Source organism: Puma concolor, chromosome D1 (assembly GCF_028749965.1).
Source record: "Puma concolor isolate L17-30 chromosome D1, mPumCon1.1.hap2, whole genome shotgun sequence".
NCBI classification, from domain to species: domain Eukaryota; kingdom Metazoa; phylum Chordata; class Mammalia; order Carnivora; family Felidae; genus Puma; species Puma concolor.
Window position 1 is genome coordinate 90872832 of NC_141676.1, and position 24589 is coordinate 90897420.

The 24589-nt window shown below is 38.1% G+C and overlaps 1 protein-coding gene across 10 annotated transcripts in view; it reads left to right on the forward strand.

Moving 5' to 3' along the window:
• The window catches only part of ARHGAP32 (Rho GTPase activating protein 32), a 306604-nt gene that overhangs the window by 218894 nt on the left and 63121 nt on the right, over positions 1-24589 (forward strand). For all 10 annotated transcript variants that reach the window (XM_086678673.1, XM_086678676.1, XM_086678671.1 and 7 more), the window contains one exon: positions 5984-6065. In XM_086678673.1, the coding sequence (XP_086534799.1) occupies positions 5984-6065 (82 nt within the window). The remainder of the gene's footprint in view (positions 1-5983; positions 6066-24589) is intronic.

The following is a 24589-nucleotide window of genomic DNA, read 5'->3' on the forward strand; positions in this document are numbered from 1 at the left end:
AGTTTAACAGAGGGGCGAAGTTTACCTGTTCCTTTACAAAAAGATCGTATTATTTATATATGGCATCCAAAGCTACGCCTTTTCATTACTCACTATTAAATGAGGCACAACATTTCCTCTCTAGTTAAGTTTCAGGAAATCACATACTATAAATTTTCATTGGTAATGTTAAATAATTTCAAGTAAAGAGGGAATATATTATACTACAAATAAAGTACTTCTTAAATGTGCTGTACTAAGTGCTTTCCATTAATCTCTAGTTCTTATAACTCAGTGAAGAAGGTACTATTATCATCTCTTGCTGATGACAGAACTAAAGCATGTGGGTTTAAACAACTTGCCCATTGTTATTCTGCTGTTTCATGTCCGAGCTTAGATCAAATCCTAGGTATTCTGGGCAACGAATAGATCACAAAAGTAATTTAACGAACTGGTAGTGGCTTCTACTTGTCTCCTTGTAGAAAAAATGATAGTGGGTCGTCTCGTCCTAACCTTGTCATTTAAAAATTACAGAAATCTAGAGACAAAAAATTTAGATAAATTGTGCTGATTCTGATTCACCAAGACAGTACATAATGGTATAGTCAGGACCAGTTCACAAGCTTGGTGAGTTCCAATTTTGCATTTTTCCCCCTTGGATCATAAAAATATGTAAATTTTCTTAAATTATCTTCTGTATTGTTCCTATTTTTATTTTTCTTATTAGTGCAACTGCCATTGATACCATAAATTTGTTTCTTCATAGCCTTTTGATAATTTATAGCATCAGAATATGTCCTACCAAATGATATTTAAACGTTCAATTTCATGGAAATTATTAACAAAATGGTTTAGAGCAGTAGTTCTTAAACTCCTCAAACTTACACCCCCTCATTATAATAAATACTTTCTAAAATCCTTCCATGTGATTTCTGAAATGAAATATACAAACAATACCTACAAACAATTTCAAAGAAGTCAGTATTTTTCACATATAAAAGAAATAAAGGTATACTTTTTATTTATTAAATTTTTAAATAAACTTTTTAAATGATTTTATTTATTTTTGAGAGAGAGAGAGAGAGACAGAGTGTGAGCGGGGAAGGGTCAGAGAGAGAGGGAGGCACAGAATCTGAAGCAGGCTCCAGGCTCCGAGCCGTCACCATAGAGCCCAATGTGGGGCTCGAACTCACAGAGCTGTGAGACCATGACCTGAGCCGAAGTCAGACGCTCAACTGACTGAGCCACCCAGGCGCCCCAAATACTGATATATTTTAAAGTTCAAATGATCAATCACAGATTCATACTGAGTAGTAAAAACAAATGATTGGAAGGGGAGATGGTACCCTAATGGGGAAATATAGGGAGGAAGGGGGTGCAGTATCTCTGAATTTGAACTTCTCTTGTCATGGAATATATGAACACTAGAGACCTGGGAAGATAGGAAGTTGTAGTCTGAAAATGAAAAATTAGAAACTCTCTGAGGCCACATAGTTACATTGATGAAAAATCTGTGGTATATCTCTGGAAGTAAGAGCATGACTTCATTCACTATGCTTAATACAAAAAAATATTTTGTTATGCTAAGTCCTAAACTTTCACTAGCCATTAATTACATAAATCAACCATTAGAATAGGATTTTTTTAAAAAAAATCAGTGATAAGCACATTGTTGTGTTGAAATTCCTGTTAGATTTTGATTAGTTGCCTCAGAGAAACTATAGTTAGGATTAGGCTCCATTGGTAAGCAGTGATTTCATTCTATTCTCACTGTTACCAAAGCTCCAGCCTTATTTTAAGACAGTAGTTTCTTATCCAACATTCTCTCTAAGTTGTACCAGAATATTTTTTTCAGTACATTGACTTTTGTCACCAAACCTATTTCCTTTACTGTGTGAGCCCATCCTCAATGTAGAAGAAGGTCAGAAGATTCAGATTGCAGTCTGTTGCATTTAGGTCTTTCCTTATTCACTTGTAGTTGGAGAGGAAGCCATGTATTGGTCAAGCTGCCTGAAACCTATTCCCAGGAGCTATTAGGGTTACGACAGGCACAGGACCCAGTGTGTAGGTATAGATTAGTGGTGAGCCAGAGCAAGTCATGAAATTTTTAGGAATTTGGTGGTACAACTGTGAAACACAGCTGCTTTTAAAAATTAAAGCCTATGAATTTTTAGTTAAATGAATTGTATTAAAAACAAAGGTAATAAATACTTAAAACTTTATTTATAATTATTTCACTATATTTTACTGTTACCTATGCTCTTGAGGGTATTTCTGCCTAGTGTTCTGTGTGGTATAAATACGACCTAACAGGCTACTATGCATCTCTTTGCAATTGCGTTTGGTTGCGTCTTGTTGGTAGCTTGACACACGCCGGGTCTTGACACCAGCCATGGACTCTGGCAAACACTATAAATCAAGACCCTTCCTCTTGGAGAGCCAGTTGTTTAACTTTATCAGTACACTTTGGGATATACAGTAGTCCTCCCTTTTCCCCCAGAGAATGCCTGAAACTATGGATAGTACTGAACCCTGTAAATACTAGGTTTTTCCTATACATATATATGTATCTATGGCAAAGTTTAATTTGTAAGTTAGGCACAGTAAGAGATTGACAAAAATAATAAAATCAAACAGTTCTAAAAGTATACTAAAAGTTATGCGAATGTGGTCTGTCTCGCTCTCCAAATATCTTATTGTACTGTACTCCTTCTCCTTGTGATGATGTGAGATGATAAATGCCTATGTGATGAGATGAAGTGACGTGAATTACATAGGCATTGTGATGTCGTGAGAAGGAGAATCATCTGCTTCCAGACCATGGTTTACTGCGGGTAACTGAAACAAAGCAAAACTGTGGATAAGGTGGGGGGACTATCTCTAGATAGATTGGTCTTTTCTCTCTCTTCCTTCTTATTCCTGGAGTTGAAACTCATCTTGGCCCCTCCCAATATACCCAATTTTCCTCACCCATCTCAGTCCTATAAATTAGAGCTTTAGAAATTGTCACTGCTGCAGAAAGAATAATCTATGACACAGGATGACATAGTTCATACATAAATCATATTATCAGAGTTCCAGTCACTTTTAACATTTGACATTTTGAGTTTGCCAGAATTGTTGATATTTGGTAAAATATTAGTTTCAGTATGAATCAGAAAAGTAAATGTTCATTAAGTATATTTTTAGTTTTACTTACATTCTTTCTTAAGGTTACATTATTGTGTATATTTTCAATAGAACACAACTTCATTTTTTATGATGGAAATTTTATAATAGGAAAATAGAATCTATTTGCCTTTCACAAATTTATAGAGTCAACTCTTCTAATTAAAAGACTTATTAACTAGGAATGCTTTTGGTTTCAAGAAACAGAAAAGTGAACAGAAAAAGTGACTGATGGCTGTTGAGTTAGCAGCTAACTGATGCTAAGCAGAAATCTCTAAGATTCTCTTGGCTTTTCTTTTAAGGTCAAATGATGGCCACTACAGATCCAATCTTGATACCTGGATTCAAAACAGGAGGAAGGAAACAGAATAGTGGTAATAGAGCTGTATTTACACGTGCTGTGGCTACACCTGCATGCAAGGAGTGTGGGCACTGAATATATAATTTAGCTGATGGTAATATACTTTATTTTAAAGGGAGACAAGTGAGCAGGGATTGGAGATAGGCAGTAAAGGAACATACCATGGACCTTTACATAGCACACAGTAGCATGCTCACTCATATATTTAAAGCTAATGCATGGAGACAAATTTAAAAGGTACGAATGTAACTGATATATATTATATAGTTCCCCAAAGAAGTTCATTAAACTTTGTTCAGTTTTTGTTAGGAAGTGACAAAAAACTAGTTTTTATTTGCTGAAAGATACTTATGTTTAGAAACTCGGCTAGGTGCTTTCATACCAATTATTGTGGTAGCTAATATTATCCTGTTTTTTATTAATTTTTTTTTTTTATGTTGCAGAGAGAGCATGTGTGAGCAGGGGAGAGGGTGGGACAGAGAGAGAGAGAGAGAGAGAGAATCTTAAGCAGTCTGCACACTTAGTGTGGAACCTGCTGCGGGGCTCGATCTCACGACCCTGAGATTATGACCCAAGCTGAAGTTGGACACTCAACAGACTGAGTCACCCAGGCACTCCTGTTATCCCCATTTTCACAAATTAAGAAACTAAAACAGATGTTAACTAATTTGCTCCAGATCACAGAGCCTAGTAAGTAGGTGGGCCAAGTTTATTTAGATCCTGGTCTTTTCTCTCTAGAAAATTGCAGAAAATGTTTATAAGTTGAAATGAATTCTAATTTTATGGAAAGAATGATATTTCATAGGCAGGAAACAAACTTAAGTCTGTATGTGCAGAAGGTGGTAAGTATTATGTGTCATCCATTTAATGGAGGAGCTGGAGCCTTCAAGGTCTTCTGGTAACCAACATATTGGATACTGACATTTAATGGGTGCTAACTATATGCATTTTGCTTATGCTGATCCATTTAGTTCTCATAACAACACTTAGGAGCTAGGTACTATTACATTGTTTAGATGAAGAAACTGAAACAGAGGCTAGGTTGCGAACCTGATCTTGTAAGCAGACCTAGAATTGAACCCAAGCACTCTTACCTTTGAGGCTGCACTGTTAACCTCTCCTAATGGATTTATGTAAGAAAGAATGAGAAGGGTTTTTCAAGGTGAGTCTTATCTGGTTCTAATCGATCTTGGAAGAATTTCTACTTGTTTGGCTAAATAGGAAGTTGAATAAAATATTGTATGAAATTTCACCAGTAAAACAAACAAAGCATTGTTTTGGAAGGCAATGCATAGGGACTTTAAGAATCCCCAAATCAGAGAGCTTTTAAACAAAACTGATAACTTGTTAAAAACCCCTTTTCAACTCATGATAACTGGTTACATCTTCATACTCTTAAGAACTACCATGGAATATTGATCCAGAAATCGAAATAAGAATGCAGCAAATGCATATGTGAAAATAATCCCACACAGATGGAAGTTATACAGCTCAGAACTTCATGATGAGTCATAACTCTTGGAAGACCATTCCATTCTTCCCGAGTCTGTCAACAGAGGGATGTAAAAGTGATGTAGTTTTCATGTTCAGCTTTAACATCTGTTGCATGGTAGCCTGATTATATTCCTATCTAAGGAAACATCTATAAATATTGGCAAAGATCTTCTTTTTACTTTTGTTTCCAAGCTATTTATCTCTGTATTTATTCTATTGGCTATCCAGTATCTCTGTGTGATCTGGGTGGTCTGTGGGTGATCTCAGTATTTTCCTAATATAACTTCTTAGGATTCTGTATCTAACACCATGAGCAGTTCTGCGATTAGGTCAAAGTGGTGTGTTTGTCAAAGCCAGAGTCTGTCACTACTGCTGAGTTTGGTTGTTTTCTTCTCTTTTGCTTTCCCACATATTCACACACTACTAGCTCTTTCACAACAGCAGGATGTGAAATGAGTGTTGTTTCACCAATTTATTTTAGTCCTGTCATTTTTCATGAAACCTGTGGGAGAAATGAGCAGAAAATTCACAAAAAAATTTGAATGTGGTTTAGTGTTGATTTTTTTTTAATTATAGAGGAGACAAATATAAAAGTTGGCTGTGGAGATACCAACACAACTAGGTTGAAATTTCAGCAAAGTAAGTTATTAAGAGGTAAAAGTTATAGGTACTGCATGCTTAGCTTGGTTTCAGACTGCATATTTGAATGGTGTAAAAAAAAAAGTTTGGTAAATTAAAAGCTAAAACTAAAAAAGCAGACTTAGATATTTGGACGAATAAAACACAACCCTGTACACACATAGCAACAGATTGTTTTATTATTTGTTTGTGTAATTGGTATCATCTGTGATTTAGAGTCTTGGAATAATAGAATCCTTTGGGAGGGACTGTGGAGTATATTACTGGAATTGAATTGGCACTGTTCACACACTGGTCTGCTCTCTGGTTTAGAATCCTCTCTCTGCTGCTTTTCTTCCTTAGGTGGGTCTCTTTCCTGGACACTGCGTGGAGTTAATTAATCAGAAAGTCCCCCAGTCAGTGACCAACTCAGTGCCAAAACCAGGTGAGTACACTTTTTCATCAGGGTGATGATTTTATCAACTGCTTAAAGAAACAGGTTTTCTCTTGTAGTCAAGCACATAGCTTGTTTTGCTGCTGTTGCCATTTATTGACATGATATGTATGCATTCTTAATTTTAGGTGGTTTTGAGTTTTAAAATATTCTTATTTCTTTATTGATCATTTCACAAAGGTACATCAACATTTTAGATAATTTCAAAGAACTATTTGTTCCATTAATCTTTGTCATTATTTGTTTTTATAATTATATAGTAGGGATATAGCTTATTAATGAACACAATGATGAAAATAACAGGTTTAAAGAACTCACACAAATGATGTGATTAGCTGGAAACTAATAAATGAAGGGAATGTATATTTTATCAATGATTGTGAACATCAAAACTATTTTAAACAGCATTTCTCATTACTTAATAGTATATTTATAGTGCTATATAAATATGTGGATTATTTAATGAATAAAGCAGAGTTACAGGGGGTGAAAATCAAAATGGAAACTTGTTTTTATTGGGGTGATTTAATCTAGGTAGATTGTACAGAATACTTAACTTGGAAGTTTTTAATGTTATATAAAATTTTTAAAGGAAAACAAAAACAAAGACTGAAAGATTTTGGAGGGAAGAGGAAGTAATCAGATTTACATCTCCTACTTGTATTATAGTCCCTTCACCTTTCTTTGCCCTTCTCCATACTCTGCCCGCAGTAAAAGAAAAAGAAAAATTTGCTGGGCCTCAGAATTTATTTGTAATATTTTCCTTAAAGTATCTTTTAGGGTTAGGACCTTTATATAAAAATTAGGGGGGAAAAAGCTTATTTAGTATTTCCCCACCTCTGCCCCCCAAGCATATATCAAATCATATTTGCTTATAGTATTCAGGTAAAGATAATATGCTTTTGAAGCTTGTTTCTTCACAGAAGATTAAGAATTCTCATAGGAATTTTAAATTTTTAGGCAGACTACTTTTACTGTTTAGTAGAGAAAAATACTTCAAAACAGTGTTCTCTACGGTTCTACCTGAGACAGGATTCTCAGTCTCTTTTCTTTTCTTTTTTTTTTCAATATATGAAGTTTATTGTCAAATTGGTTTCCATACAACCCCCAGTGCTCATCCCAAAAGGTGCCCTCCTCAATACCCATCATACACCCTCCCCTCCCTCCCACCCCCCATCAACCCTCAGTTTGTTTCAGTTTTTAAGAGTCTCTTATGCTTTGGCTCTCTTCCACTCTAACCTCTTTTTTTTTTTTTTCCTTCCCCCTCCCCCATGGGTTTCTGTTACGTTTCTCAGGATCCACGTAAGAGTGAAACCATATGGTATCTGTCTTTCTCTGTATGGCTTATTTCACTTAGCATAACACTCTCCAGTTCCATCCATGTTGCTACAAAGGGCCATATTTCATTCTTTCTCATTGCCACGTAGTACTCCATTGTGTATGTAAACCACAATTTCTTTATCCATTCATCAGTTGATGGACATTTAGGCTCTTTCCATAATTTGGCTATTGTTGAGAGTGCTGCTATAAACATTGGGGTACAAGTGCCCCTATGCATCAGTACTCCTGTATCCCTTGGGTAAATTCCTAGCAGTGCTATTGCTGGGTCATAGGGTAGGTCTATTTTTAATTTTCTGAGGAACCTCCACACTGTTTTCCAGAGAGGCTGCACCAATTTGCATTCCCACCAACAGTGCAAGAGGGTTCCCGTTTCTCCACATCCTCTCCAGCATCTATAGTCTCCGGATTTGTTCATTTTGGCCACTCTGACTGGCGTGAGGTGATATCTGAGTGTGGTTTTAATTTGTATTTCCCTGATGAGGAGCGACGTTGAGCATCTTTTCATGTGCCTGTTGGCCATCTGGATGTCTTCTTTAGAGAAGTGTCTATTCGTGTTTTCTGCCCATTTCTTCACTGGATTATTTGTTTTTCGGGTGTGGAGTGTGGTGAGCTCTTTACAGATTTTGGATACTAGCCCTTTGTCCGATATGTCATTTGCAAATATCTTTTCCCATTCTGTTGGTTGCCTTTTAGTTTTGTTGGTTGTTTCCTTTGCTGTGCAGAAGCTTTTTATCTTCATAAGGTCCCAGTAGTTCATTTTTGCTTTTAATTCCCTTGCCTTTGGGGATGTGTCAAGTAAGAAATTGCTATGGCTGAGGTCAGAGAGATCTTTTCCTGCTTTCTCCTCTCAGTCTCTTTTCAAGACATTTTATCCTCTTCTTTGGGTAAACTTCCCTTCTTTGGGTAAACTTACTAAAAAACTTTCTCAGTGGGTACTTGCTCAGTAGATGTTAATTTGTGGTTGTGATGACTGTAGGGTTTTTTTTTCTTTTTTTTAAACATGGTGTCATTAACTTAAAAGAAAATCCCATACCCTTTAGCAGAGAGGTGCCTCAACCCCATCCCTCTTCTCCAGCCCTAAGCAGCTATTAGTCTACTTTCTGTCTCTATAGATTTCCCTATTCCAGACCTTTCATGATCATACAATAGTGGTCTTTTGTAATTAGCTTCTTTGACTTAGCACAGTGTTTTCAGGGTTCATCCATGTATCAGAATCTCATTCTTTTTTATGGCTAAAGTAATATTCCATTGTATGGAGAGGCCATATTTTATCCACTCATTTTGAGTTGTTTCCATTTTTGACTATTATGTATAATGCAGTTATGAACATCGGTGTATAAGTTTTTGTGTGGATATATATATATATTCACCTCTCAAGTATATATCTAGGAGTAAAACTGCTGGGTCATATGGTAGCTGTATGTTTAACCTTTGAAGAACTGCCAGACTGCTTTACAAAGTAGTTTTTACAATACGCCCTGGCAGTGTGTATGAGAGTTTCAGTTGTTCCATATCCTTGTTAGCGTGTTTTTGATTATTGCCATCGTAGTAGTTACAAAGTGTTGTATCTTTGGGAGTTTGATTTCATTTTCCTGATGACTAATCATGTTGAGTATCTTTTTATATGCTTATTAGCCATTTGCATGTTTTTGGAGAAATGTCTATTCAGATCCTTTTCCCATTTTTTAATTGGTAAGTATTCTTTATATATATTCTTTATATATTCTTTAAGTATTCTATGTATATTCTAGATACAAGTGCTTTATCAGACAATATGATTTGCATATGTTTTCTCACATTGTGTGGGTTGTCTTTGCTTGTCTTTATTCTGTCCATGGAAGTATAAATTTTTTTAATTTTGATGAAGTTCAGTTTATCTTTTTTTGTTCCTTATGCTTTTGATGTCTTATGTAGGAAGACTTTGCCTAACCCAAGGTCAAGATTTACTCATATATCTTCTCCTAAGAAGTTTATGGTTTTAGGTCTTAGATTTTAGTAAATTTTGAGTTAATTTTTGTGTCTGGTATAAGGTTCAACTCCATTGGACATCTAGGTGTCTCAGCACTATTTTTTGAATTGTCTTGACTCCCTTGCAGAAAATTGACCTTGGACATATAAGTTTATTTTTAGACTTTTAGTTCTGTTCCACTGATCTATATGTCTGTTCTTTGTTTTTTTAAGTTTGAGAGATAGAGAGCATGAGCAGGGTAGGGACAGAGAGAGAGGGAGAGAGGGAATCCCAAGCAGGCTCCATGCTGTCAGCATGTGTTTGTTTTGTGGCAAATTTTGCTCTTAATACTTTATTCTTTCTCAGGATTGACTTGGCTCTTCTGGGTTCCTTGCAATTCCATATGAATTTTAGAATCAGCTTGTCAGTTTCTACAAAGAAGTCAGCTGGATTTTGATAGGGATTATATTAAATCTGTATATCAATTTGGGAAGTATTATCCTCTTACCAGTATTTATTTAGTCTTTCAGTTCATGAACATGGGATGTTTTTCCATTTATTTAGAGCTTGTTTAATTTTGTTCAATGTTTTGTAGTATTCAGAGTGTACGTTTGCATTTTTTTGTTAAATTTATTTTTATTATTTTTGATGCTATTGTAAATGGAATTACTTTCTTGACTTCATTTTCATTGCAAATGCATAGAAATACAATTAATTTTGTATATTAGTCATGAAATCATGAAATCTTGTTGAAATGTTTATTCTAATAGTTTTTTTTTTTTTAGTGGATTCCTTTGGATATTCTATATACAAGATCAAATCATCTGTGAATGTATTTTTACTTCTTCCTTTGCAATCTGGATGCTTTTTATTTCTTCTTCTTGTCCAATTTCCCTGGCAAGACTATGGCCATCCTTGTCTTATTTCTGACCTTAGGAGAAAACATCCATTTCTTAACTAACCATTAAGTAAGATGTTAGTTGTTGGGTTTTCATAGATGCCCTTTATCAGATTGGGGAAGCACCCTTCAGTTCTTAATTTCTTGAATGATTTTGTCATGAAAGGATGTTGGCTTTGTCAAGTACTTTTTATCGATCTGTTAAGATGACCATGGTTTTTTGTATCATTATTTTGAAATTATTAAATTCAACATCAAAAATTTATTGTTGTCTCTTATGCATTATTTTTATATGCATTTCTTCTGTATACACTTATTAGGTATTAAATATCATCTTTGATATTCTGCCTCAGAGATATCCTGCAAACTTAGTTTTAAAAATTAGCTTAATATTGGTATTCAATTTTGTCAATTGAATACTTTCTCATGTTTTGAACGAGAAAGTGACATTTCTAATAGCGATAAGCTCCAGAAGCTTTAAAACTTGAGAAAGTTAATCAGGTATTGATAGTTCTGGAAAACAAGTGTCTATTAATAGACCTGTAGGACAATGTTAATTCTAAATTGGTGATGACTTATAATGCGAGCACACCTTTAAAAGCTAGTATTTTATCTTCTGTGAGCAGCATTGCAGGATTGGCATAAGGAAATGTGGATTCTTAATATATTTCGAAAAGGATGATGTGAATTCTGTTAGCCTCAGGCTTGTTTCACACTTTAAAACTGTCTTTGCCTACAGTATAAACAACTTGAATGTTCTATTTATTTTTAACATTGCCATCTGTTACTGTTAGATGCCAAATCTGAAAGATGCAGCTATAGTTTGAGGCTGAAATTTAAAGCTCCCTATATTATTACACAACAAGGGCAATAGGAAAATTTTTCCCTTCGGAGTTCTTCTTAATGTTCTCAATATGTTCAATTATTTGTGTATGTAAAAATAAAATCATTGAGTCACCATGTCCTGATCAAGAAAACAAGTATCCGTGTTGCCTTAAGAAAAAGAAGGTGTGGTGGGGGAGGGAGTAGGTGGGAGAGGGAGGTAGAAAAGAAGAGGAAAGAAAAGAGGAAGAAAGATAGAAGCTTGTCCATAAGAAATTGGCAGTTGAATCATCACAGTTACAGTTTGATGGGAGAAGGTGAGGTTGAGGTGGGGGGAAGAAGAAGGGAAAGCATACGTAGTTTTTTGTGTGTGTTTATCCTGCTTGTAGCTTATGGAGCAGTTGGATTTATTCATTGATATCTTTCTTCAAGTTTTTAGTTTTCTCAGCTATTATCTTTACAGTATTTCTTCTGTGCAATCGTTGCTCTTCCTCTTTTCCTTTACAGATTGGTTACACTCTTTGATACTGTCTTGCACACCCTCTCTTTCCAGTTTACTTTTATTGACCTCTCTTAAAGTTCAGTTATTCTTCTGTGTAGGCTTCTTTTAAGCCCACCTGATAAACTCTTCAATTCTTATTTTATTTCTTTTTTAAAAAACATTTTTTAAGGTTTATTTATTTTTGAGAAAGATAGAGTGCGAGCAGGGGAGGGGCAGAGAGAGGGAGACACAGAATGGGAAGCAGGCTCCAGGCTCTGAGCTGTCAGCACAGAGCCCAACGCGGGGCTCAAACTCACAAACTGTGAGATCATGACCTGAGCTGAAGTCGGACGCTTAACTGACTGAGCCACCGAGGTGCCCCTTATTTTATTTCTTGGATCAACATTTTGTCTTTTTTGTAATTTCCATAGTGGGATTCCTCATTTCTTCCGTTATCCACCTTTTTGTCTAGAAAGAAAGAAAAAGGGTTGGGGGAGGAAGAGGGGAGAGAAAGGAAAGTAGGGAGAGAGGGTAAGAGAAAAGCAGGGCAATGCTTATTTTCTTCTTAAAATGAAGGACAAGGGAATTTAGATAAAGCCTTTGCTCTGAAAACAGAAGATTTGGACAGGAATAAAAAAAATATCTCTTTGAAGCATTGGAGAGTTAATAAGGCAGTAAACAATTACTGAGCTGAGGTTAAGCAGAAAAAGGACATCCTGAAGACAGACTTCAGTATATGGAGACCTTATTCCCCTAGGGTATCTACTGATAGAGTAGAGAAAGGCACAGTAGTCCTAGGAGAACAAAAATTGGAGCTCAGAGCCCAGTAGGGCAGAGTTACTGATGAATGCCCCAAGTTTTGGGTTAGAATTTTTGTGGAAATTGACAACTGGTTCTAAACTGATTCTAAAATAATTATGGAAATGCAGAGACCTAAATCCCAAGACAATTTTGAAGAACAATAAAGTGGGAAACTTACTATTTTAAATATCAAGATTTATTGTTAAAACTTCACTTAAGGTACTGATATTAATTCAAGGGTAGACAGACAAATAGATTAGTGGAACAGAATAGAGTCCAGAAACAAACCTGTGAATATATAGATACTTTTTTGCAGAGCAATGTCAAAAGGACAGTTATTTCAATAAATGGTGCTAGGTCACCTTGAGGGGTGTGTGTGTGTATGAGTGTATAAAATTCTTATTTAACCCTGTATACAGAATCATTTCTGGGAGAATTACAGATCTGTATGTGAAAGGTGAAACAATAAAACTCTTAGAAGATAATACTGTAGAGTATCTTCATGACCTATTTTCATGATCTCGGGATAAACATAAGCAGTAATCTTAACTGAAAAGCTTAATAATTAAATTTAATTAAAGATCAGAACTTGATCTTAAATGCTATTAAGATAATGAAGAAAGCAAATCACAAAATGAGAAAGATATTTGACAAAGGTCACATAACTAAAGTGTGTAAAGAATCAGTAAGAAAGTAAGATTTGTTTAATTAAGTGAAAACTTGAATAGGTACTTTACAACAAATATCCAAAATGCTCATAAGCGTATGACAAGATGGTAAACGTCATCAGTCTTTAGGGAAATGCAAACTGAAATCTCATTGACTCTTTAATACATACCCACCAGAGGTTAAAATTTAAGAATAATAATACCAAAGGTTGGCAAGGATATACATCAGTAGGAATTCTCTCACACTGCTGATGGGAGATAATGTGGGACAATCATTGTTTGGTATTACATACGGAAGTTGACACATACCCTGGGGTCCAGCAGGTTCACTCTTAGGTAAATATAGAATGTTTATAGCAACCTTAGTCCTAATTGTCAAAAAACTAGAAAAACCAGAGGTATATTCGTAATGGGATGGATAAATAAAGGCACATTCATTGAACGGATTCTTCTACACCGATGAAAATGAAATGAGTTCTGGCTGTCTGCCACAATATGGGTGAATCTCACAAAAATAAGTGTTGAGTGAGAGAAGCGTGCTATACGTACATGCATACATACGCCGTATAATTCCACATAGATGAGGAGAGAGTTCAGAATCACAGAGTTTAAGATGATTCTGTGGTGTTAGAATTCAGAATAGCAGTTAACTTTGGACGGGAGGAAGGGGATAGGTGACTGAGATGGGTAGGAGAGAGGATTCTGGAGTGCTAGCAGTGTTCTGTGGATCCAGGTGGTGATTATACAGAAATGGGATGATGTTGAACATCTTTTCATGTGTTTATTGGCCATTTGTATATCCTCTTTGGAGAAATGCCAGTTCAAGTCCTTTGTCATTTTTGAATTGGTCACTTTTCATTCTTTAAATATATCTCCCATCCAGATAAATATTCTTTGCAGTATTGCTTTAATATTCAAATGTTGGAAATCACAGTTTCAAAATAGAGACTTCCTTATCTATTTATGTGTGTGAAATATTCTGCAGCCCTTAAAAAGAAAGTCATATGGAATTGTTTTCTGTGATTTATTGTTAAATGAAAAAGCAAATCACAACATAGAATAATCTCATTGTAAATTCATAGAAAATGATCTGGAAGGATATATACCAACTAGAAAGGGGAATGAGATTGTAGACATCAGCAAAAGAAATTTAATTTTTTTCTCTGTTTGCTTCTGTATTATTCAACCCCTTTACAATAAAAAAGTATTACTTTATAAAATATGAAAAAATAGATTGTACCTCTCCTTAACTCCATCCTTTCGAAATAGGTGATTTCCAAGGCTCCTTCTTAATGCAACCACCCCATAACATAGATATTTTCTGACAGTAGGTTTAATTTAGATATTTAATTTACATACACGTGTGAAAACAACATGGTTGAAGGGATAAGAGCATAGGCTTCCAACCTCAAGTTTTAATCCCTGTGCCACATTTTACATTTGGCTTCTCTGACTTTTTTTTTTTTTTTTTTTTTTTTTTTTTATTTATATATGAAATTTATTGTCAAATTGGTTTCCATACAACACCCAGTGCTCATCCCAAAAGGTGCCCTCCTCAGTACCCATCACCCACCCTCTCCTCCCTCCCACCCCCCATCAACCCTTAGTTTGTTCTCAGTTCTCAACAGTCTCTTATGCTTTGGCTCTCTCCCACTCTAACCTCTTTTTTTTTTTTTTTTTTTTGTTCCCCTCCCCCATGGGTTTCTCTTAAGTTTCTCAGGATCCACATAAGAGTGAAACCATATGGTATCTGTCTTTCTCTGTATGGCTTATTTCACTTAGCATCACACTCTCCAGTTCCATCCACGTTGCTACAAAAGGCCATATTTCATTTTTTCTCATTGCCACATAGTACTCCATTGTGTATATAAACCACAATTTCTTTATCCATTCATCAGTTGATGGACATTTAGGCTCTTTCCATAATTTGGCTATTGTTGAGAGTGCTGCTATGAACATTGGGGTACAAGTGCCCCTATGCATCAGTACTCCTGTGTCCCTTGGATAAATTCCTAGCAGTGCTATTGCTGGGTCATAGGGTAGGTCTATTTTTAATTTTCTGAGGAACCTCCACACTGCTTTCCAGAGCGGCTGCACCAATTTGCATTCCCACCAACAGTGCAAGAGGGTTCCCGTTTCTCCACATCCTCTCCAGCATCTATAGTCTCCTGATTTGTTCATTTTGGCCACTCTGACTGGCGTGAGGTGATACCTGAGTGTGGTTTTGATTTGTATTTCCCTGATAAGGAGCGACGCTGAACATCTTTTCATGTGCCTGTTGGCCATCCGGATGTCTTCTTTAGAGAAGTGTCTATTCATGTTTTCTGCCCATTTCTTCACTGGGTTATTTGCTTTTCGGGTGTGGAGTTTGGTGAGCTCTTTATAGATTTTGGATACTAGCCCTTTGTCCGATATGTCATTTGCAAATATCTTTTCCCATTCCGTTGGTTGCCTTTTAGTTTTGTTGGTTGTTTCCTTTGCTGTGCAGAAGCTTTTGATCTTCATAAGGTCCCAGGAATTCACTTTTGCTTTTAATTCCCTTGCCTTTGGGGATGTGTCGAGTAAGAGATTGCTACGGCTGAGGTCAGAGAGGTCTTTTCCTGCTTTCTCCTCTAAGGTTTTGATGGTTTCCTGTCTCACATTCAGGTCCTTTATCCATTTTGAGTTTATTTTTGTGAATGGTGTGAGAAAGTGGTCTAGTTTCAACCTTCTGCATGTTGCTGTCCAGTTCTCCCAGCACCATTTGTTAAAGAGACTGTCTTTTTTCCATTGGATGTTCTTTCCTGCTTTGTCAAAGATGAGTTGGCCGTACGTTTGTGGGTCTAGTTCTGGGGTTTCTATTCTATTCCATTGGTCTATGTGTCTGTTTTGGTGCCAATACCATGCTGTCTTGATGATGACAGCTTTGTAGTAGAGGCTAAAGTCTGGGATTGTGATGCCTCCTGCTTTGGTCTTCTTCTTCAAAATTACTTTGGCTATTCGGGGCCTTTTGTGGTTCCATATGAATTTTAGGATTGCTTGTTCTAGTTTCGAGAAGAATGCTGGTGCAATTTTGATTGGGATTGCATTGAATGTGTAGATAGCTTTGGGTAGTATTGACATTTTGACAATATTTATTCTTCCAATCCATGAGCAGGGAATGTCTTTCCATTTCTTTAAATCTTCTTCAATTACCTTCATAAGCTTTCTATAGTTTTCAGCATACAGATCCTTTACATCTTTGGTTAGATTGATTCCTAGGTATTTTATGCTTCTTGGTGCAATTGTGAATGGGATCAGTTTCTTTATTTGTCTTTCTGTTGCTTCATTGTTAGTGTATAAGAATGCAACTGATTTCTGTACATTGATTTTGTATCCTGCAACTTTGCTGAATTCATGTATCAGTTCTAGCAGACTTTTGGTGGAGTCTATCGGATTTTCCATGTATAATATCATGTCATCTGCAAAGAGCGAAAGCTTGACTTCATCTTTGCCAATTTTGACGCCTTTGATTTCCTTCTGTTGTCTGATTGCTGATGCTAGAACTTCCAGCACTATGTTAAACAACAGCGGTGAGAGTGGGCATCCCTGTCGTGTTCCTGATCTCAGGGAAAAAGCTCTCAGTTTTTCCCCGTTGAGGATGATGTTAGCTGTGGGCTTTTCATAAATGGCTTTTATGATCTTTAAGTATGTTCCTTCTATCCCGACTTTCTCAAGAGTTTTTATTAAGAAAGGGTGCTGGATTTTGTCAAAGGCCTTTTCTGCATCGATTGACAGGATCATATGGTTCTTCTCTTTTTTTTTGTTAATGTGATGTATCACGTTGATTGATTTGCGAATGTTGAACCAGCCCTGCATCCCAGGAATGAATCCCACTTGATCATGGTGAATAATTCTTTTTATATGCCATTGAATTCGATTTGCTAGTATCTTATTGAGAATTTTGGCATCCATATTCATCAGGGATATTGGCCTGTAGTTCTCTTTTTTTACTGGGTCTCTGTCTGGTTTAGGAATCAAAGTAATACTGGCTTCATAGAATGAGTCTGGAAGTTTTCCTTCCCTTTCTATTTCTTGGAATAGCTTGAGAAGGATAGGTATTATCTCTGCTTTAAATGTCTGGTAGAACTCCCCTGGGAAGCCATCTGGTCCTGGACTCTTATTTGTTGGGAGATTTTTGATAACCGATTCAATTTCTTCGCTGGTTATGGGTCTGTTCAAGCTTTCTATTTCCTCCTGATTGAGTTTTGGAAGAGTGTGGGTGTTCAGGAATTTGTCCATTTCTTCCAGGTTGTCCAATTTGTTGGCATATAATTTTTCATAGTATTCCCTGATAATTGTTTGTATCTCTGAGGGATTGGTTGTAATCATTCCATTTTCATTCATGATTTTATCTATTTGGGTCATCTCCCTTTTCTTTTTGAGAAGCCTGGCTAGAGGTTTGTCAATTTTGTTTATTTTTTCAAAAAACCAACTCTTGGTTTCATTGATCTGCTCTACAGTTTTTTTAGATTCTATATTGTTTATTTCTGCTCTGATCTTTATTATTTCTCTTCTTCTGCTGGGTTTAGGCTGCCTTTGCTGTTCTGCTTCTATTTCCTTTAGGTGTGCTGTTAGATTTTGTATTTGGGATTTTTCTTGTTTCTGGAGATAGGCCTGGATTGCAATGTATTTTCCTCTCAGGACTGCCTTTGCTGCGTCCCAAAGCGTTTGGATTGTTGTATTTTCATTTTCGTTTGTTTCCATATATTTTTTAATTTCTTCTCTAATTGCCTGGTTGACCCACTCATTCGTGAGTAGGGTGTTCTTTAACCTCCATGCTTTTGGAGGTTTTCCAGACTTTTTTCTGTGGTTGATTTCAAGCTTCATAGCGTTGTGGTCTGAAAGTATGCATGGTATGATTTCAATTCTTGTAAACTTATGAAGGGCTGTTTTGTGACCCAGTATATGATCTATCTTGGAGAATGTTCCATGTGCACTCGAGAAGAAAGTATATTCTGTTGCTTTGGGATGCAGAGTTCTAAATATATCTGTCAAGTCCATCTGATCCAATGTCTCATTCAGGGTCCTTGTTTCTTTATTGATCGTGTGTCTAGATGATCTATCCATTTCTGTAAGTGGGGTGTTAAAGTCCCCTGCAATTACCACATTCTTATCAATAAGGTTGCTTGTGTTTATGAGTAATTGTTTTATATATTTGGGCGCTCCGGTATTCGGCGCATAGACATTTATAATTGTTAGCTCTTCCTGATGGATAGACCCTGTCACTATTATATAATGTCCTTCTTCATCTCTTGTTACAGCCTTTAATTTAAAGTCTAGTTTGTCTGATATAAGTATGGCTACTCCAGCTTTCTTTTGGCTTCCAGTAGCATGATAAATAGTTCTCCATCCCCTCACTCTCAATCTAAAGGTGTCCTCAGGTCTAAAATGAGTCTCTTGTAGACAGCAAATAGATGGGTCTTGTTTTTTTATCCATTCTGATACCCTATGCCTTTTGGTTGGCGCATTTAGTCCATTTACATTCAGTGTTATTATAGAAAGATATGGGTTTAGAGTCATTGTGATGTCTGTATGTTTTATGCTTGTAGTGATGTCTCTGGTACTTTGTCTCACAGGGTCCCCCTTAGGATCTCTTGGAGGGCTGGTTTAGTGGTGACAAATTCCTTCAGTTTTTGTTTGTTTGGGAAGACCTTTATCTCTCCTTCGATTCTAAATGACAGACTTGCTGGATAAAGGATTCTCGGCTGCATATTTTTTCTGTCTAGCACACTGAAAATCTCGTGCCAATTCTTTCTGGCCTGCCAAGTTTCAAAAGAGAGATCAGTCACGAGTCTTATAGGTCTCCCTTTATATGTGAGGGCACGTTTACCCCTTGCTGCTTTCAGAATTTTCTCTTTATCCTTGTATTTTGCCAGTTTCACTATGATATGTCGTGCAGAAGATCGATTCAAGTTACGTCTGAAGGGAGTTCTCTGTGCCTCTTGGATTTCAATGCCTTTTTCCTTCCCTAGTTCAGGGAAGTTCTCAGCTATTATTTCTTCAAGTACCCCTTCAGCACCTTTCCCTCTCTCTTCCTCCTCTGGGATACCAATGATGCGTATATTATTTCTTTTTAGTGTATCACTTAGTTCTCTAATTTTCCCCTCATATTCCTGGATTTTTTTATCCCTCTTTTTCTCAGCTTCCTCTTTTTCCATAACTTTATCTTCTAGTTCACCTATTCTCTCCTCTGCCTCTTCAATCCGAGCCGTGGTGGTTTCCATTTTGTTATGCATTTCGTTTAAAGCGTTTTTCAGCTCCTCGTGACTGTTCCTTAGTCCCTTGATCTCTGTAGCAAGAGATTCTCTGCTGTCCGCTATACTGTTTTCAAGCCCAGCGATTAATTTTATGACTATTATTCTAAATTCACTTTCTGTTATATTATTTAAGTCCTTTTTGATCAGCTCATTAGCTGTTGTTATTTCCTGGAGATTCTTCTGAGGGGAATTCTTCCGCTTGGTCATTTTGGATAGTCCCTGGCGTGGTGAGGACCTGCAGGGCACTTCCCCTGTGCTGTGGTGTATAACTGGAGTTGGTGGGCGGAGCCGCAGTCAGACCTGATGTCTGCTCCCAGCCCACCGCTGGGGCCACAGTCAGACTGGTGCGTGCCTTCTCTTCCCCTCTCCTAGGGGCGGGATTCACTGTGGGGTGGGGTGGTCTGTCTGGGCTACTTGCACACTGCCAGGCTTGTGATGATGGGGATCTGGCGTCTTAGCTGGGGTGGGTAGGCAAGGTGCACAGGGGCAGGAGGGGCAGGCTTAGCTTGCTTCTCCTTAGGTGATCCACTTCAGGAGGGGCCCTGTGGCAGCAGGAGGGAGTCAGATCCGCTGCCGGAGGTTTGGCTCCGCAGAAGCGCAGAGTTGGGTGTTTGCGCGGAGCGAGCAAGTTCCCTGGCAGGAACTGGTTCTCTTTGGGATTTTGGCTGGGGGATGGGCGGGGAAGATGGCGCTGGCGAGCGCCTTTGTTCCCCACCAAACTGAGCTCTGTCGTCCGGGGGCTCAGCAGCTCTCCTTCCCTTTGTCCTCCAGCCTTCCCGCTTTCTGAGCAGAGCTGTTAACTTATGACCTCCCAGACGCTAAGTCGCGCTTGCTGTCGGAACACAGTCCGTCAGGCCCCTCCGCTTTTTGCAAGCCAGACTCGGGGGCTCTGCTTGGCCGGCGAGCCGCCCCTCCGCCCCGGCTCCCTCCCGCCAGTCCGTGGAGCGCGCACCGCCTCGCCGCCCTTCCTACCCTCTTCCGTGGGCCTCTCGTCTGCGCTTGGCTCCGGCGACTCCGTTCTGGTAATCCTCTGGTGGTTTTCTGGGTTATTTAGGCAGGTGTAGGTGGAATCTAAGTGATCAGCAGGACGCGCGGTGAGCCCAGCGTCCTCCTACGCCGCCATCTTCCTCCAAGCAGTCTTGGCTTCTCTGACTTTTAATTCCCTTATTTAAAAAAGTGAGGCAACATCCCTTTGAAGATTAGGGATAAGGCATCTAAAGCCCTTGGATACTTAATAAATGTCAGCTGTAGTATTTATTGATTTATATTTATCCACTCTTATGCCATTTAAATTCCATAGTGTCAAAAACTAGATTTATGTAGATACAAAATTAATATTTGTTGGTAAAATCTATATGCCAACATCTCACAGTATACCACTAAGACAAATGAATTATAGTAGTTTTCATGGGACCATGATGGGAGAAGGAGCCTCTTTGGATGCCACTTGAATGGAGTTTGCATTATAAATATTTGGCTTTTTTTTTGGGGGGGGGGGCAACAGCTGAATTTTTTGATTAGCAGACATAAAAGTAGCTGAGGCTTTCATTTCGAGAAAAAACTTAGTAATTAGATATAATACTGATGAAATCCTTATGGTAAGAAGTAGTTTATAAGGTAACAAGTTAGTCTGAATTTGTAGCATAATTTTGAAATTAAAAAAAGTTCTTTATTTTCTTCTTTTAGGGAATTGGTCCTTTAGTGTCTTGCTTTCTTTGTTTTACTTGCAACTTTGCCTAATTATAGTTTTTTCCTTTATTTTCATTTGTTTTCTCCTGGATTATTTGTTTTCTTTCTTAGAGTTTGTAGCACTTTCCTCTTCTGTAACCATGTTTTCTTAACATGTCACTGACCAGACATTTTGTATCAAGTAAAGTAGGTACAGGTTTTTATCCTGTGCGCAGCACTGTATTGAACATATGCTTCCTTATATTCTGGAGGCCAGTACTTCAAGAATCGGATATTAAAATCAGCACCCTGGAAGGCATTGATGTAAGATACAGATTTGTACCAAAATGCTAGAATGCCCTGGGAAGTTTCTTTCTGAATACATTGCAAGTGACAGATTAAGATAATATTTTCATACTCTGCATTAGGGAAAAACAGGTAGAAGATTCATAATGGCACATATCTGTCAAGTGCTTTAGAGTTTATGGATACTTTTATTTCCCTTCTGTCAATTGGAATTTGACTCTCGATGCAGTCCTGTGAGGTTTTGGGGGTAGGGGGTGTATTCCTGTATCCTGCCACACCTTGTGTTAACAAATGGAGCCCAGGAAACTCAGGGAGATTAAGCAGCTTGCCTGAGGGTTCACAACTGGGATTTGCTGAAATTTTCTGATGTCTGGTGGTAACCATGGCCAATACTTAACGTAGCTCTCGCTGTGTGGTGTACCAAGACATAAGTGAACTCATTTGTGGTTGATTCACTCAAAATCCAGAATTTGTCCCACTGTAGAACATTGAGTAGAGGTAAAGTTTATTGTTCTCTCTCTCAAAACAAATATTTAATATGTTCAGCTTTTATTACAATAGGCATGAATAAAAACATATTTGGATGTTCACAAGGCTTATACTAACAGAACAGAAGTTGGGGCAAAGATGGGTTTAATGGAGGATGAAGAGAAGTGCTTCTAGGACCTTGCTTAATGGGCTAATTTCAGTCAGCCTTCATCCTCTCTCATGACTAATTAACCCAAACAGTATCCTTCAGTCTTTCCTCACTACATATAAACCCTCACTCCACACTCTGTTCTGTAACAGCGTTTGTAGGCTTCCTCCTCCTCTGCTCTCCTGTTCTCGTCTTTCTCCCAGTGCACTCTGCTGGGCGTTGCTTCTGTGTGCTGTGAACATACGTGCACTCAAAGTGCTCCCATTGTGCCCTGAGTGTGAAGTGCCCTCCTCCCCATTTTGGCCACTTGAAATCCTCCTTGTGTTTCAGGCTTCAGGCCATGACCTGCTTCCTCTGTGAGAGCTTGCTAACCCCTCTCTCCCTACCCCCATCTCCTGTTTACCCCTGGCCAAGTCTAACAGCACCTCTGCCACTTGCTCCCAAAGTGCTGTCTCCTCACAAAGGGTAAGCGTGTCTCATTCATCTTTACCTCTGTCACAGGAGGTTCATACAGTGGACACGTGATTATTTCCTCTCTCTTAATACTGCTAAAATGAATTTCTAGAATCAAACTTTTTTTTTTTAATGTTTATTTTTGAGAGAGCGCAGGTGGGGTAGGGGCAGAGAGAGGGGCACAGAGGATCCGAAGTGGGCTCTGACAGCAGTTAACCCAATGTGGGGCTTGAACTCACGATTCTCCAGATCATGACCTGAGCCTGAGCCACCCAGGTGCCCCCATAACTTCTTTTTTTTAGAGTTTTATGTAAGTAATCTCTACACCCATCGTGGGGCTCAAGCTCACAACCCTGATATCAGGAGTCCCACACTCAGGGCGCCTGGGTGGCTCAGTTGGTTAAGCGTCTGACTCTTGATATCGGCTCAAGTTGGGATCAAGCTCCATGTCGGGCTCAGTGCTGACAGCATGAAGAATCTCTGTCTCCCTTTCTCTCTGCCCCTCCCCCCCCCATAAATAAATAAATAACCTTAAAAAAGAAAAGAGTCGCATGCTCTACTGACTAAGTCAGTCAGGCACCCCTAGAATACAACTTTTATCTCATAATCCCTAGCTTCAGAAAACTTCAGTAATGTCCCTCTGCTCCAGAATTATGTACAAAATCTTTAGTCTAGAATTTGAGGTGCTCCATAAATAACTGGAACTATCTCGTCTTTGTAACCAAATGTTTCCCTTATCTATACTTTAGTGTCAGGAACATGTTTCTTTACCTTGCAGTATACTTTGGGTTTCCCCGCTTACTCTGACTCTGATCTTTCTCCTCGCTGAAATGTTTACTATGTTCTTCATGAAGGTTCTTTAGACCACTGCTTCGAAAACGTTCATGTGCGTTCAGTGTGCCTGAGAGGTGGTATTAAAAACTGTGGATTGTGATTCAGTGGGTCTGGGGTGGGACCTGGGACTCTGCATTTCCAGTGAACTCCCAGGTGACCTAACGATCCTCATCCTAAGACTATATTTTGAATAAAAAGGGACTCCATTTTAGCCGTCAGTAGCTATTATTTGTATCCGTCATTTGGAAATAGTGTATAGTAATGAGCCATCTTGTTTTGAATTTGATTCTTCACTTTTTATGTCTTTTTCCTCACCTAAATTGTTTTGGTTACTGGTGGATATTTTATTTTATACCAGTTTGCATCCTTTATATATAATGTTTGCTCTAAAACAGTTGATTGATAATTAAAAATATGAACAATTTCTACTATAGTAATCAAAAATGTTTCCTGACCTCCCGTATGCCCATTAGCCAGTGCTAGGTGTAGGCCCCTAATCAGTCTTCTCTGTAAGTAAAGCAGCTGTTCCCATTTCTGGTCATTTCCAGTACTCATTCATTGATCAGAATTTATGAAGTACATACTAAGTACTAGGACCAAAACAGCAAACACAGCAGACAAATATTGTCATTTTGGGGTTTTGTATTCAAGTGTGATGCGAAGGAGAGAAAAAGGTAAACAAAGAAGTAAAAGGTATAGTGTGGTAAAATATATATAGTATGATAAGTGCTATGCAGAAAAGTCTGGAAAGGGGTGCAGGGGTTAGGAAGTGCTGGGATGTGGCCCACGTGGGCTTATCATTCCAAAGGTGGGTAGAGTGGTTGGGAAGGGCTCATTAGAAGGTTACTTTTGAGTGCCTGAAGGGAGATGAGGAGGGGAGCAAAGCACTTACCTGGGGGGTGCTTTCCAGACAGAGAACTGCAAATGTGGGGCTGCTGAGCTGGACATATGCCTGGCTTGCTACAGGATTTGCTGGAAGGCAGTTTGACCACAACAGTGAGTGACGTGAGGTGAGGTCTGGAGGTGAAAGGAGTCAAGTTCTCTTTGGGGCCTGGGCACCACGGTATGGATTTTGGCTTTTCATTTAAAATTAGATGGGATGACATTAGAAGCTTTTGAGCAGAGCTGTTACTTGGCCTTGTTTGGAGGATCACTTTGGTTGCCACGTTAAGGATAGGAGACCTGGGTAGAAGAAGGGAGACAGGCAGCAGCTGTTCGTAGTGAGTCTGGCAAGAGATGATGGTGGCTCAGATCAATGTGGTAGCAGTAAAAGTGGGCAGAGGTGATTGGATTCTGGGTATATTTCAGGCCATGAAACCTGCAGAATTTTCAGACATGCTGTGAAGAGTTTGAGTAATACAGGTAATTCTTACGATAGAA